We start from the raw sequence: 16773 nt of genomic DNA, 5'->3' as shown, positions 1-16773 counted from the left end.
GTTTTCCATGTCTGGTCTTTGTCCCTGGATTACATTCTTTTGATTACCGCTATAACCTTGGTTCCCTTGATTACTCTTCCATTACTAGTGATATTGTGTACGTGAATACATTTGTTTCTCAAATTTAGTTTAAGTTGCTGTCAACTGAAAGGATTTAGAAATATGTACGAAAAAGAAACTGTTCTGTGTTTAATTATAATAGCCATTTTTGTTCATGGATAAGAAATTCAACCATTATTTTGTTCACGGACAAGAAATTCTCAACCATTATTTTGTTCACGAAATACTTTCAAACAATCACACTAACTTTCATTAAATTCTTTCAAGCAGAAAGAGAAGAAAATAGGGTTAGGGTTAATTGACTAAACGTCTAAAGAATGTCAAACTTTTTAATGAATTGAATTTTTTTGATCCGAGAAAAAAACATGGCCATAGTTAACACATGACAATTTCTTTTTCGTTTATATTTCTAAAACATTTTAGGTGAAAGCAATGCAATCACTTCAAGCAATCTCAATAAAGTAACTTTCTCGCAGACACACGTTGTTATTGAGTTAACTCGCTCGCTTTCATCGTTGTCTCATTCTCCAACTTATACATGTGCTAAACAAATGATAGAGAAATCCATGCACAGTTATATATAAAGCAATGAAGTCTTTGCATTATCTGTTTCACTTCTATACAATCTAAATAACCTAATCATTTGCGTATGACCTTCTTGCTTGTGTCAGTTTACGTTAAAATGCCACAAATAGCACGAGTAATTCCTATTACATTTGGACTATATTTATAATCAACTTCCTTAACCGTAATTGGCTGTTATTTCCAAAGAATATTAAAATGTCCTTTGATCAAATTACTTAGTGTAAAATCATTTCAGTATCATCATTTTGTTTGCACAACGCAAACAGTTATGCTACTGATGGATATCGTATAATAATCATTTGATATCAGTAAGTTTTGCATTAACACTGATCCACTTTGTTGAAAGTGTACATGTACGTGTTAATGGTACAATATAGTATGTTATGTAAATTTCTTTAAATAGCCATTTTGATTATTTAGTCATTTTAAAGTTAAAGACTACAAATTTCTCAAAGACTAACTAGCGTTTAAATAAGGCAGAGAAATATAATTTTTATTATTTACCTTTTATATTGTGTTATGTTTTACCTACGGGGCGCCGAATGGGAATCTTGTGGTTTTGTACTCAAAATTCAATTTTGTACGAAAGTGAATTTTGTTCAACAAAAATGAATTCAAATTAACAAAACTTATAAAATACTACAAATTTTCATTTGGTGTCACAAAAGTCAATTCTGTGTCACAAAGTTCAATTCTGTGTCACAAAGTTCAATTTTGTGAAACAAAAGTCTGTTTTGTGTTTCAAAAGTCTTTTTGTGTCTCAAAAGTCAACTTTGTGTCTCAAAAGTCAATTTTGTGTCACAAAATTGAAATTTGTGAGACAAAATTGAATTTTGTCACAAAAATCAATTTTGTATGCAAATTAGTTTGCAGAATCCTTTGAATATGCAAAGGAAATCTCTCATCGCATTTTGTAAGGTTTCTCATTAGATATGGTAACCGCAGGTTTCCGATTACTTCGAGCAACGCAGGACAGTTAATAAGGCCGTTTTAAGTGAATATTAAAAAATATATATATCTTTTAAGTTGTTTTTGGAGTAAAACTGTTTTAAAATGACTAAAATTGCTATTATACGTTTTGAAATATGAAATATGAAATTTGTTTGATAAAACAGGTTTTAAAACACGCGATTGTTCTACTTTCCATTTATTGAGATTTCTCCTGGTGAATCACGTGATCATTTTCTGACATCGTTCAACTCAACTATAAAATGGTTTTCCCGAACTGTTAGTCGCACCCAAATTTGTTAAAATTTGACAAGATAACTTGTATTAATGTTTTTGTCCCGAATTTTGTAATAGTATAGTAATATGGTACAGTCCTTATTTCGATTTCTTTCCCTGATTAAGACAGAAGGGTGAAGAAGCTAAATCATTTGATTATACATATCGATATATTGAAGACATTTTCGTCATTAATGACCCAAAATTTGGAGAATGAATTCTACTTATTTACATACCAGAACTTGAAATTAAGGAGACTACCGACACAGCTTCATCCACGTCAGTTTAGACATTCACTTCAATTGGACGACTTTATTTGTTTCCGTACAAAGATATTAGAACAAAAGAGATGACTTGGATTTTAAAATAATAAAATTTCCTCTGTCCGTTTTCCAGTATTATACCATTTCACATGCATATGATGTGTATATTTTCCACAAGATTTTCCAGTAGTAGTCACTATCACTAACTTTTAATGCGATATAGTGGCCTGGGAGACACGATGTTATGAAAAGTTGTCACAAACGTTGCCTTAAAATGTTTTATTTCCGATATCCAGATCTGATTGAGAAATATTCTGTTTCTGACGAAAAGATTATAGATGATGGATTTTAATCATATCAACAAAATTAGTTTCTGTACTTTTTCCTACTATCTTATCATTTATCTAACTTATCTTGAACTGTCTATCCCATCAAAACTCAAATTTTCTCATTTCACTTTGTCAGCAGTCTTTTTTCTTTTGAATTTAGTTGTATTTATCTATTATTCATATTTTCTGACCAGAAACAATTTTATACTGACTGTTTAGATTCGAATATCCAAGAAATGAATAAGCGTAATATTGGAATCGGGAGTTGAAGCACGGTTTAAAATCTTGTTTAACCCTTCATCATATTTATACTTATACCTCAGTCAATCCTATTCAGTAGAATTTAAAATACTTTAATGTTTATCAATATCTGAGTAGTATGACTTCCTAATTCAAATAAGCCCGAAATAAATGTGACGCCACTGTTTATAATAAGATATAAGAAGATGAGTTCTTTGAGCATGTAGTCAAGATACACGAATCTTAGCGATAATGTTCATCTTGATTGTACGATAAAATATCATTTCGCGTCTTTATTTTTATCAAAAGAATACAAATGTATGAACTTAAATTGAAAATACAAAGTTTTATTGATCCATGTTTTATGCAATACTTATTCGATCTTATTTGTGCTAATATTATTTTAAAGACTATCTAAGATAATAATTTACGAATCTTGCGGATGTTTCTAGAAAAGAAGAGGACGCTTACCTTATCGGTTCACCTGGTCCATGCTCCCAGGTTTTTGTGGTGTCCGAGTTGCTCATTTACTTTTGTTTTTGTTACTTTGTATGTATGATTTTAGTTACTGTATGTTCTTTGTTGTGTGTGTCTGTTTTCCATGTCTGGTCTTTGTCCCTGGATTACATTCTTTTGATTACCGCTATAACCTTGGTTCCCTTGATTACTCTTCCATTACTAGTGATATTGTGTACGTGAATACATTTGTTTCTCAAATTTAGTTTAAGTTGCTGTCAACTGAAAGGATTTAGAAATATGTACGAAAAAGAAACTGTTCTGTGTTTAATTATAATAGCCATTTTTGTTCATGGATAAGAAATTCAACCATTATTTTGTTCACGGACAAGAAATTCTCAACCATTATTTTGTTCACGAAATACTTTCAAACAATCACACTAACTTTCATTAAATTCTTTCAAGCAGAAAGAGAAGAAAATAGGGTTAGGGTTAATTGACTAAACGTCTAAAGAATGTCAAACTTTTTAATGAATTGAATTTTTTTGATCCGAGAAAAAAACATGGCCATAGTTAACACATGACAATTTCTTTTTCGTTTATATTTCTAAAACATTTTAGGTGAAAGCAATGCAATCACTTCAAGCAATCTCAATAAAGTAACTTTCTCGCAGACACACGTTGTTATTGAGTTAACTCGCTCGCTTTCATCGTTGTCTCATTCTCCAACTTATACATGTGCTAAACAAATGATAGAGAAATCCATGCACAGTTATATATAAAGCAATGAAGTCTTTGCATTATCTGTTTCACTTCTATACAATCTAAATAACCTAATCATTTGCGTATGACCTTCTTGCTTGTGTCAGTTTACGTTAAAATGCCACAAATAGCACGAGTAATTCCTATTACATTTGGACTATATTTATAATCAACTTCCTTAACCGTAATTGGCTGTTATTTCCAAAGAATATTAAAATGTCCTTTGATCAAATTACTTAGTTTAAAATCATTTCAGTATCATCATTTTGTTTGCACAACGCAAACAGTTATGCTACTGATGGATATCGTATAATAATCATTTGATATCAGTAAGTTTTGCATTAACACTGATCCACTTTGTTGAAAGTGTACATGTACGTGTTAATGGTACAATATAGTATGTTATGTAAATTTCTTTAAATAGCCATTTTGATTATTTAGTCATTTTAAAGTTAAAGACTACAAATTTCTCAAAGACTAACTAGCGTTTAAATAAGGCAGAGAAATATAATTTTTATTATTTACCTTTTATATTGTGTTATGTTTTACCTACGGGGCGCCGAATGGGAATCTTGTGGTTTTGTACTCAAAATTCAATTTTGTACGAAAGTGAATTTTGTTCAACAAAAATGAATTCAAATTAACAAAATTTATAAAATACTACAAATTTTCAATTTGGTGTCACAAAAGTCAATTCTGTGTCACAAAGTTCAATTTTGTGAAACAAAAGTCTGTTTTGTGTTTCAAAAGTCTTTTTGTGTCTCAAAAGTCAACTTTGTGTCTCAAAAGTCAATTTTGTGTCACAAAATTGAAATTTGTGAGACAAAATTGAATTTTGTCACAAAAATCAATTTTGTATGCAAATTAGTTTGCAGAATCCTTTGAATATGCAAAGGAAATCTCTCATCACATTTTGTAAGGTTTCTCATTGGATATGGTAACCGCAGGTTTCCGATTACTTCGAGCAACGCAGGACAGTTAATAAGGCCGTTTTAAGTGAATATTAAAAAATATATATATCTTTTAAGTTGTTTTTAGAGTAAAACTGTTTTAAAATGACTAAAATTGCTATTATACGTTTTGAAATATGAAATATGAAATTTGTTTGATAAAACAGGTTTTAAAACACGCGATTGTTCTACTTTCCATTTATTGAGATTTCTCCTGGTGAATCACGTGATCATTTTCTGACATCGTTCAACTCAACTATAAAATGGTTTTCCCGAACTGTTAATCGCACCCAAATTTGTTAAAATTTGACAAGATAACTTGTATTAATGTTTTTGTCCCGAATTTTGTAATAGTATAGTAATATGGTGCAGTCCTTATTTCGATTTCTTTCCCTGATTAAGACAGAAGGGTGAAGAAGCTAAATCATTTGATTATACATATCGATATATTGAAGACATTTTCGTCATTAATGACCCAAAATTTGGAGAATGAATTCTACTTATTTACATACCAGAACTTGAAATTAAAGAGACTACCGACACAGCTTCATCCACGTCAGTTTAGACATTCACTTCAATTGGACGACTTTATTTGTTTCCGTACAAAGATATTAGAACAAAAGAGATGACTTGGATTTTAAAATAATAAAATTTCCTCTGTCCGTCTTGCAGTATTATACCATTTTACATGCATATGATGTGTATATTTTCCACAAGATTTTCCAGTAGTAGTCACTATCACTAACTTTTAATGCGATATAGCGGCCTGGGAGACACGATGTTATGAAAAGTTGTCACAAACGTTGCCTTAAAATGTTTTATTTCCGATATCCAGATCTGATTGAGAAATATTCTGTTTCTGACGAAAAGATTATAGATGATGGATTTTAATCATATCAACAAAATTAGTTTCTGTACTTTTTCCTACTATCTTATCATTTATCTAACTTATCTTGAACTGTCTATCCCATCAAAACTCAAATTTTCTCATTTCACTTTGTCAGCAGTCTTTTTTCTTTTGAATTTAGTTGTATTTATCTATTATTCATATTTTCTGACCAGAAACAATTTTATACTGACTGTTTAGATTCGAATATCCAAGAAATGAATAAGCGTAATATTGGAATCGGGAGTTGAAGCACGGTTTAAAATCTTGTTTAACCCTTCATCATATTTATACTTATACCTCAGTCAATCCTATTCAGTAGAATTTAAAATACTTTAATGTTTATCAATATCTGAGTAGTATGACTTCCTAATTCAAATAAGCCCGAAATAAATGTGACGCCACTGTTTATAATAAGATATAAGAAGATGAGTTCTTTGAGCGTGTAGTCAAGATACACGAATCTTAGCGATAATGTTCATCTTGATTGTACGATAAAATATCATTTCGCGTCTTTATTTTTATCAAAAGAATACAAATGTATGAACTTAAATTGAAAATACAAAGTTTTATTGATCCATGTTTTATGCAATACTTATTCGATCTTATTTGTGCTAATATTATTTTAAAGACTATCTAAGATAATAATTTACGAATCTTGCGGATGTTTCTAGAAAAGAAGAGGACGCTTACCTTATCGGTTCACCTGGTCCATGCTCCCAGGTTTTTGTGGTGTCCGAGTTGCTCATTTACTTTTGTTTTTGTTACTTTGTATGTATGATTTTAGTTACTGTATGTTCTTTGTTGTGTGTGTCTGTTTTCCATGTCTGGTCTTTGTCCCTGGATTACATTCTTTTGATTACCGCTATAACCTTGGTTCCCTTGATTACTCTTCCATTACTAGTGATATTGTGTACGTGAATACATTTGTTTCTCAAATTTAGTTTAAGTTGCTGTCAACTGAAAGGATTTAGAAATATGTACGAAAAAGAAACTGTTCTGTGTTTAATTATAATAGCCATTTTTGTTCATGGATAAGAAATTCAACCATTATTTTGTTCACGGACAAGAAATTCTCAACCATTATTTTGTTCACGAAATACTTTCAAACAATCACACTAACTTTCATTAAATTCTTTCAAGCAGAAAGAGAAGAAAATAGGGTTAGGGTTAATTGACTAAACGTCTAAAGAATGTCAAACTTTTTAATGAATTGAATTTTTTTGATCCGAGAAAAAAACATGGCCATAGTTAACACATGACAATTTCTTTTTCGTTTATATTTCTAAAACATTTTAGGTGAAAGCAATGCAATCACTTCAAGCAATCTCAATAAAGTAACTTTCTCGCAGACACACGTTGTTATTGAGTTAACTCGCTCGCTTTCATCGTTGTCTCATTCTCCAACTTATACATGTGCTAAACAAATGATAGAGAAATCCATGCACAGTTATATATAAAGCAATGAAGTCTTTGCATTATCTGTTTCACTTCTATACAATCTAAATAACCTAATCATTTGCGTATGACCTTCTTGCTTGTGTCAGTTTACGTTAAAATGCCACAATTAGCACGAGTAATTCCTATTACATTTGGACTATATTTATAATCAACTTCCTTAACCGTAATTGGCTGTTATTTCCAAAGAATATTAAAATGTCCTTTGATCAAATTACTTAGTGTAAAATCATTTCAGTATCATCATTTTGTTTGCACAACGCAAACAGTTATGCTACTGATGGATATCGTATAATAATCATTTGATATCAGTAAGTTTTGCATTAACACTGATCCACTTTGTTGAAAGTGTACATGTACGTGTTAATGGTACAATATAGTATGTTATGTAAATTTCTTTAAATAGCCATTTTGATTATTTAGTCATTTTAAAGTTAAAGACTACAAATTTCTCAAAGACTAACTAGCGTTTAAATAAGGCAGAGAAATATAATTTTTATTATTTACCTTTTATATTGTGTTATGTTTTACCTACGGGGCGCCGAATGGGAATCTTGTGGTTTTGTACTCAAAATTCAATTTTGTACGAAAGTGAATTTTGTTCAACAAAAATGAATTCAAATTAACAAAATTTATAAAATACTACAAATTTTCAATTTGGTGTCACAAAAGTCAATTCTGTGTCACAAAGTTCAATTTTGTGAAACAAAAGTCTGTTTTGTGTTTCAAAAGTCTTTTTGTGTCTCAAAAGTCAACTTTGTGTCTCAAAAGTCAATGTTGTGTCACAAAATTGAAATTTGTGAGACAAAATTGAATTTTGTCACAAAAATCAATTTTGTATGCAAATTAGTTTGCAGAATCCTTTGAATATGCAAAGGAAATCTCTCATCACATTTTGTAAGGTTTCTCATTGGATATGGTAACCGCAGGTTTCCGATTACTTCGAGCAACGCAGGACAGTTAATAAGGCCGTTTTAAGTGAATATTAAAAAATATATATATCTTTTAAGTTGTTTTTAGAGTAAAACTGTTTTAAAATGACTAAAATTCTATTATACGTTTTGAAATATGAAATATGAAATTTGTTTGATAAAACAGGTTTTAAAACACGCGATTGTTCTACTTTCCATTTATTGAGATTTCTCCTGGTGAATCACGTGATCATTTTCTGACATCGTTCAACTCAACTATAAAATGGTTTTCCCGAACTGTTAATCGCACCCAAATTTGTTAAAATTTGACAAGATAACTTGTATTAATGTTTTTGTCCCGAATTTTGCTGGAAAAAGAAATAAATGTCAGATTAGCCAAGAAAATCATATTAAAATGTTTTGTGCGGTGAAAGATTATTTTGTTCCAGTATCCCTCACGATTGTTTGCTAGATATAAAAAGATTCCTTATTTTATTCCGATTTTATTGATGCATGAAACAAGAAATTCGGCTGAGTGGAACAGGTCGGGCGAGATGAAAAACTGATATAGTACGTGTCTAACATTCGTTTCCCTTCTGATTACTAACGCCCAAAAAATTTGTCTTTAGACTCAAGATTAAGTGACACAGTGGATAATACGATTACGATATCCGATATTTCTTTCACTTATGTGCTTTATTATAACCGTGCACATTCGAACCATATCCAATGTATTGCAGTGAATGCTTTATGTTTGTAATACACGTGTACATGATGCTGCACATTTTGAATTATTTTGCATATCCAAAGGATTCTGTAAACTAATTTGCATACAAAATTTGATTTTTGTGACACAAAATTGAATTTGATCACATAAAGATCAAGTCCCATTCGGCGTCCCGTATTACCGTTATGAATCATTTATGACATTATGTATAATGAAAACCGCGAGCTCTTTTCATGTTACAGTTTTAACGAGATGTGTATGTGTTCTTTTCTATGAGGGAGGACAGGAAAATACCGTCGTCAGTTTTTTAAGTTTGAATATATATTATTGTTTTTAGTATTTTGTTGAAATCTCTTGTTCCAGGAAGTTATTGTAATGTTATGTTGTAATAAGTATTTGGTTTTTCTCCCTATATACTATTTGCATAATAATGATAAGTAGTTCATCAGAATGATCCAGGTTCTCTGTTCATATTTAGATAGAGAAATTGAAGTAAGTCACATATAGTGGGTGGTATCGCAGTGTCGAATGCTATATTTTATTTATTTTTATTTGAAACAAACATAGAATATCGGTATTAAAAAAAAAGTCAAACCTATTTAACTGACTTCAATGTTGAACATAACATAAATCAAAAAAGGAATAATGCATACAATGTTTAAATATCCGAAACAAATCAAAGTTACTCTTAAGACAGTTTTCACTGTGAAGGCCTTCGACTTCGATCTTGATATTTTAGGAATGATGGAAACATAATGCTCCATGAATATCATTGATAATTTTGTTGATATTTTACAATAAAAGTGTTTTATTTTATTTTCGTTATTAATTATTGACAATGTAGAATTGTTTTTCGGATTACACCAAATATTATTTCAACTGCTATAAAAGTCAATCAGTTATCAAACATGGAAATGTATCCAAGAGCATAGAAGATGACAATATTGACTTGATTGGAGGAAAAAATTATATTCTTATGTCGAAAAAAGTATAAAGCACTAAAACACCGAGGAGATTTATTTTTACCCACTTGACGTTTATACAGCCGTAATTTAAAAAAAATATTTAAGAAAAAAACACACAAACGTAAACAAAACGATCATCGAGTAAATCGAATGTTCGCGTATTGCAGAAAACAATACGTGTATGGGCTAAACTTCCCATTTAATGGAATACTGGCACACATTCATAACTTTATTGATTTTGACCTCATTTAACCTATTGTTTTGTAGAACGACATACATCCGTTGTTGCCAATGAGACTGACACATTATTGAAACTGCTGTAATTTTCAAGATGTGGACGCTGGCAATAGTAACTTTACTTTTGTCGTCTTTAATATTCAACACAGACGTAAGTGGGTTTGTAAAACTAATTTGTCAAATGTTAATTTTTAATTATGTATCATTGATTTTAGTATAATAGTGTATTTGTGATGAACAAATTAAAGAATTCAAATTTAAATCGCTTAAAACAATTTGTCATTCTGTATTTATTTAATACACTCTATTTATAAGTGGGTCACACATCATTTATTTTCACATATTATATTAGATTGAATGATTAACGTGTTTACTATTTAGGCAGCATGTAGTGCTGAGCAATATGCGTGTGATGATGGGCAATGCATTTTAAGAGTTTATAGATGTGATTATAGCCTTGACTGTACTGACACTTCAGACGAAAACAACTGTAAGCAAAATAATGATGTAAAAAGACAGCCTAAAAGATCCATAACGTTTCTCATACAGTATTTGAATGAGGAAAACTTCACATTCTATGGTATGTGGAGGGGTTGGGATTTTGAATGGAGAGGATGGGGAAATTACTGTAAACGAATCAATTTTTGCGGTGTACTAATTTTCGCTATTTTCGAACTGAAAATGTATTTTTAACACCATTTATAACTTATCATTTTTTTTGTTTGAAAACGCTAAGGTTGATACCCGCGAATATATTCATTTGACAACAACCTCGAAAATTAATACGTTTGCAGTAGTGTTAAAAGTTTTTAATGATATGAAAAATGTATGAAATTTAATTAAATGCTGAAGAATTAAAACTTTTAAAATTTAATTTGATAACATATATATATTAGATCAAAAATATGCAATGATTATTCTATGAGGGCGGGCGTTTTGCTATGGTTAAATGGAATGGCGACAATGGGGGATGGTATATGGTGTCAGTGGAGAGTTTATACCATTCAAGTACTGTATCATATGGCAACTACGATAAGAGAAAAAATCACTCCTCCCATTTCGAATTTTCTGTTAAAGGATAGTTGGCACCCTCTTGATTTTGTTCTGATATAGTTTTTTTATACCAGATATCTGGTATATTCCCAAAAACTTATTATTTTTTGTTTAAAGTTACATCCTGTTGAAAAACATATTGCAATTAATACAAATAATGCAAAACGTTTTTTTTTTAATTTTGATTGTAATTGATGTAAGGTTTTTTTTAATTTATTAGGTACATATCAAGGTTCATGTAATGAAGGTGAACTTAGGTGTTACAATGGAGAATGCATCAACCCTAATTTTGAATGTGATAGAAAGAATGATTGTGTGGATGGATCAGATGAATTGGAATGTGATTACAAATCAACTTTATCAACATTCACAAATGGGTTAGAGGAAATAGTAACAACCATTTTAAATCTCCCTCAAAAAAATAGTTCGTCAACTGTTAGACAAGATACTTCACGCTTGCATACCATTTCAACAACACATTCACAAACTCAAACAGAGCAAAACGTGCTCAGTACTGGAATATCAACATCCGAACCTCATCCATTAATAGATCATGACGAAACTACACAGCATCAACAGACAACAACACAGTTAGAAATAACGTTGTCAAAACAACAAGATCGGACAACAGAACCGGAAACAACCATAAAACATAAAGAAGAAAAAACAATATATATGACTACAAAAACTCCTGAATCTAGTGAGGATATACTAACAACTAGATTGAGAACACAAAACACAAATGAGAACGTGTCATTAATCACGACAACTTTAAACCTTTTCGAAATTAAGGAAACGGAAACTACGACGGAACATGGTATAACAAATAAGCAAACACAGCCAAGGACTATTACAATGCAACACCAACTTCAAACAACAAGCTATCGAACTAACACAGTGGAAGGAACTACACATAAGCAAGACACGACGTCATCGCATCTAACATCAACACAAGTCATGACAACACATTTGAATTTAACAGAAGAGACTACTACAAAAGAGGCTACGACACCATCGAAGTTACTAACTACAACTAAAGACAAAACAACAGAACAGTACGAATTATCGTCACAACAAGAATCGATAGCAACACAAGCTGAAACAACTACAGAGTTCTATTCCACATTAAGGGAGGACACTACCAGCATAAAACAAACTGAAAAACTGTCATACAGTTCAAAGATATCGATATCAACAAAACCAGAAAAGTCATCAGAACAAGTAGTGATCACTACACAAGAGACACCCATCAATCAAAAAACAGAAACTCAAACGTTGTTTAGATCTATGATCAGCCCGATGACAACAGTGATTGAAAACAGAATCACAGATGTAGACATAACAACTAAAAAAGTACCTTCTTCACTGCAACTCACAACATCAAACAGAGCGACAACAACAGGACCAGGTTTAACAATAAATCAGAAGTCAGAAAGACAAACTGAGGAAACAACATATCAAATCACATATAACGAGGTGATAACAACTCAGTCTGACTCCAACACTACAACAAAAGTAGAAAGCACATCTCTGCCCGGTGATTTACCTGACGAGTCTAATGAAAGGGGTAAGGTACATACTATACTATACTATACTATACTATACTATACTATACTTGATCGTGAAAATGTTACTTAAGAAGATGTGCAATTTATACCTATCCCTTAAAAATTCAATCAGAAATATCTGTAATTTTGGAATTAGATCTTAGATTCCTTATTTAGAATGCATATGTATATTCCTGAACGTGCAATTTTTCAGATAGAATTTTATTATATTTCATTACTGATTTTATTCTTTTGAATTCTTCTGTGTGTTTTTTATTGATAAATAAGGTAATAATTATTGAACTTTATACACCAGATGGTAAAATTAGTTGATCTTCTTCATCAAGGATTCAGATAAAGGTAAAAAAAAACATATAGGGCTTGATTACATTAGTTATGGTCAAAAAGATTCTTTTGTACATGATTTTGTTTATTTGTTTGACCTTAATTAAAGTTGTAAATGATTTTATGTCCTTGCAGATAAACGTTTCCTTCCTGTATTTATATCAGTTGCTGTTATTGTTTTATCTACAGCTGTTGCTGTTTCAATATTCATTTGTAGGTTAGTATTATACAAGTACACACATTGCCCGCAGTAGAAAGTAATACACCTTGTAACACACTCAGAAAATAGTCTCGTGTGACATACATTATACTGAATACTTTTCTTAATACATCACACTTTTATGCACATGTACATAATCTTTAAGAAACTCAAGTGTAAGTGTTGCAATACTTCAGATATAACGAATGTTTACCTGAAATTAAATGTATAAGTATTTAGTATTTAAATAAATCAGCAATACCAAAATAGCAAAAAAAATGTACACTAATTCGAAAAATGAATAATGGAAGTCATTTAACTATTCATTTTTCTAATTAAAGTCATCTTAAATAAAAATGACAAGGATGCGCCTACGGACAAGAAAAAGCAATTCTGGTCAAGGGAGAGATATATCGGGATGATATATCGTAACTACTAATCATATTTTAGGGGTGGAGCTAAAAAGGAATAGACAAAAATAGACCAAAATTTCACAAAATCTTTATCTTATAGAAATTTGTGATTTTTGTATTAACTATAATATATATATGAATATAGCTTTAAATTATACAAAAATTACAATTATCAAGCTTTAAAAGAAACTTCAGGTACTTTGGATCGTTAGTACATAAACATCTTTTGGGATTCACTACACAAAATATAAGACAATTTTACAACAAGATTGGCTTTTTTACTTTCAACCCTAAGTGAAATACGAAGAGTGCATTGTCGATTTTGATATGGAAATTAACATCTTCCATCCATAATTCTGGTATAATGTTTATTTCAAAAAACAAATGGTACTAAGAAAAACACCTTTGCTCGATAACAAATCTCGCCATAGTTCCGTGGATATGAGTGTTATATCTGATTCTAGTAATGGCAGTACATATAAAAATAATTATTGGTGGTCTGGCATACCTGTTACTGGTACACTAAATAGGCGTTTTTACATGTATGAGGTGGAATGGTTAAAAGCTTACAATCAAGACTTTAACCATTATGACAATTGCTAAACGGTATTGGTGACTGTAAAACTATTTCACACCGAAGTTGTCTGTCCCAACGACATAGTTTTGATGTTGATATAGAAACAACGTATTATAACATATTCACGTGCGAATTATTTAATACGTACATGTATACTGTGTTCAATATTGAAGATTTGTATGATAGTGGTTCCCTTTAGTTGACTACTTAATATACTATTTTTACTGTATTTGGAACTGCTTGTTAGTCAATCTCATAAAGTACTATCTTTGTATTTATTTAATTATTTGAGCGATATGTTTCATTTTATTCGAGAATAAATGTGGAATGTACAACAACAACAACGTTTACATGCATATTGCAGCACATATTCATATTGTGATCGCAATGATTTTGTTTTGTATAAGTCTCTTACTGTTGTTACATTTTGTAAAGTTAAACAATAAGTTCGCATTTTAGTGGACTATAAAATCAGAGTCGTAATTAAAGGTTTATAGGACATGATATATGAGACAATATTGCTTGATTATTTTCGAACATAATTGCCTCTTTGCTACAATAATTGTTTCAGTTCTGGATAAATGATTAAGATGATTTGATCACTTGACGACAGTAAAGTGTCACCAAGTCGTCCGTACAAGTATGGAATCGTATCCTACTGAAAATAATAGTGTTGTGTTTAACTGTTCTAATTCGGTTTATTCTTTGTTCTTAGAGAATGCATTTTATGATAAAATCTAACGAATAAAGGATGGCATGTATCACGGAGAACTACCAACAAATTCACCGCAGAGGACAGATCTAGTACTTCAGGTTAGGGACGTAAATAAGATGAAACCCCGAGCGAAGCAAGGCAAGAAACTTTAAAAATCAAGATTTTATGTCCAATTTTACGAAGGGCAAACACTCCTGACTACAATGGAATTGAAATTAAAGACAAATGCAGTACACATTAGAACTGGACCGTTAACAACAGTAGAAGAGAAATAACTCTATTTTTCCTACGAGACATTTAAAGAAATCATGTTTTATCCCTTTATACATTAAAAAATTGTTTAATGATTTATGTACGTATTACTGCAGTTAATCTGAAAATTTGTTAGTACATAAGGATGTTTGGGGACTCACTACACAAAAGTAAGACTGACAATTCTGAATCAAAATAATAATTGCTAAAATATAATACTTTTTTCTACAATATTGGCTTTTCTACTTTCAACCCTTTGTGAAATTAGAAAATTGCAGTGTCGGTTTTGTTACGGAAATGTACATCTTCCATCCATTATTCCGATATATGTTCATTTCAGAAAACAAATGGTACTAAGTATATGTAAATGTACTAACAATACCAATGCCTAAAATTAGAGCGTTGACATTAAAATTGATTAAAGATGTACGAAGTAGTTTAAAGGGACATTTGAATAGAAATAGGCGTTACTATTTAATGTACTCTGTGCATAGTCTATACACAGTATACAAGACTGAATCACTTAAATTTTAAATCAATTAATACGTATTAATCATATATAAATATATGTTGTTCTATTGAGTTTTACCTATTTACCTTTCTGAATGCTTACATTACGAACGTTGTTTACGAACTCAAAGTAAGGTAAGTACAAAATGTGTGTGTTCAGGGGCGGATGAAGAATTTTTTGTTAAACAGTGGGGTTTCCGGCCTAGAAATAAAAAAAAGTTTCATATCTCTCATTGCTTATTGTTGCCCTTGTATTGCGTACAACAAACATAAAACAACAATGGGGTGAGGATCTAATCCCTGGGACCGTCACTGGATCTCCAACTTCAGTTGAATAACTTGTATTTTTATATTGCTAGTGCGTATGGTACATATTGCAACGAAATTCCTTTTTTCTATTTCATAAAAATTTATGTACGTTCTACCAGAATGAGGAGACACCAAATATATGCATGGTATCTCAGAATGTGACGACTCTATTCGCTACACTGCTCCATCGGATCAAATTGATAGAGGGAAGATAAGGTAAGCATAGCAGTGCCTAAAAACTTCCCATAGATGTTACAACTGTTAAATTTGCAAAGCAAATTTTACGTCGCTTCCTCTGCGTGACTCGAACTCGTACCGCTGTGACATCCGTGGCAACACCGCTTGCGCAATGTCCAGCGCCCTAGACCACTCGGCCAGAGAGGCTATATGAAATATAGCTTTCGCTGGCCGGGTCATTCCTCCTCGCAGGATTAATCTAGGGCTGTAACTTAGTATATGATGTATAGAAGTACGGGACGGTTCATCTATACTCTGTCTATATACCACAGATGCGCAGCGGTATGAGTTCGAATCCCGCAGAGGGAACGACCAAAACTTTGCTTTGCAAATTTGACAGTTCTGACATCGTCAGGTCCTTCTATATTTACTTTATCTTCCCTGTATCAATTTGATCCAATCGATGGAGCAGTGTAGCGAGTATAGTCGTCACATTCTGAGACGTTTATTCTATAATATTGATTTGTTGTGATATGTATCGTTAATTTGCGAATGTATTAGGGCCATCCTTTTTAATTTCTTTTTCAAATTGTCGACTTTAATCTGGGAATTATCAACATTAG

General features: G+C 31.2%; 1 protein-coding gene across 9 annotated transcripts; it reads left to right on the top strand.

Moving 5' to 3' along the window:
• The first annotated feature begins 7389 nt into the window (after positions 1 to 7389).
• On the top strand, positions 7390 to 15732 carry LOC148608664 (uncharacterized). 9 transcript variants are annotated; one of them, XR_015915569.1, is made up of 7 exons: positions 7390 to 7524; positions 10084 to 10204; positions 10435 to 10633; positions 11327 to 12678; positions 13134 to 13215; positions 13988 to 14127; positions 14903 to 15732. XR_015915569.1 is itself a non-coding variant. In XM_088547194.1 (7 exons), the coding sequence occupies exons 2-7, from the start codon at positions 10148 to 10150 to the stop codon at positions 14926 to 14928; spliced, it is 1851 nt and encodes a 616-aa protein (XP_088403320.1). In that variant the 5' UTR covers positions 7390 to 7524; positions 10084 to 10147; the 3' UTR covers positions 14929 to 15732. The 9 variants fall into 9 exon arrangements, 8 of the variants coding, with proteins under 8 accessions (XP_088403320.1, XP_088403321.1, XP_088403324.1 ...); XM_088547194.1 differs by having other exon boundaries at positions 11327 to 12673; XM_088547191.1 differs by adding an exon at positions 9293 to 9343 and having other exon boundaries at positions 7436 to 7524; positions 11327 to 12673; positions 13988 to 15732.
• Positions 15733 to 16773: the final 1041 nt, after the last annotated feature.

The sequence above is a fragment of the Perna viridis genome, chromosome 9 (genome assembly GCF_037379345.1).
Source record: "Perna viridis isolate PV_CMFRI_1.1 ecotype Kerala chromosome 9, ASM3737934v1, whole genome shotgun sequence".
In the NCBI taxonomy this organism is placed as follows: Eukaryota; Metazoa; Mollusca; class Bivalvia; order Mytilida; family Mytilidae; genus Perna; species Perna viridis.
This window is presented reverse-complemented; position numbering and strand designations above follow the sequence as displayed.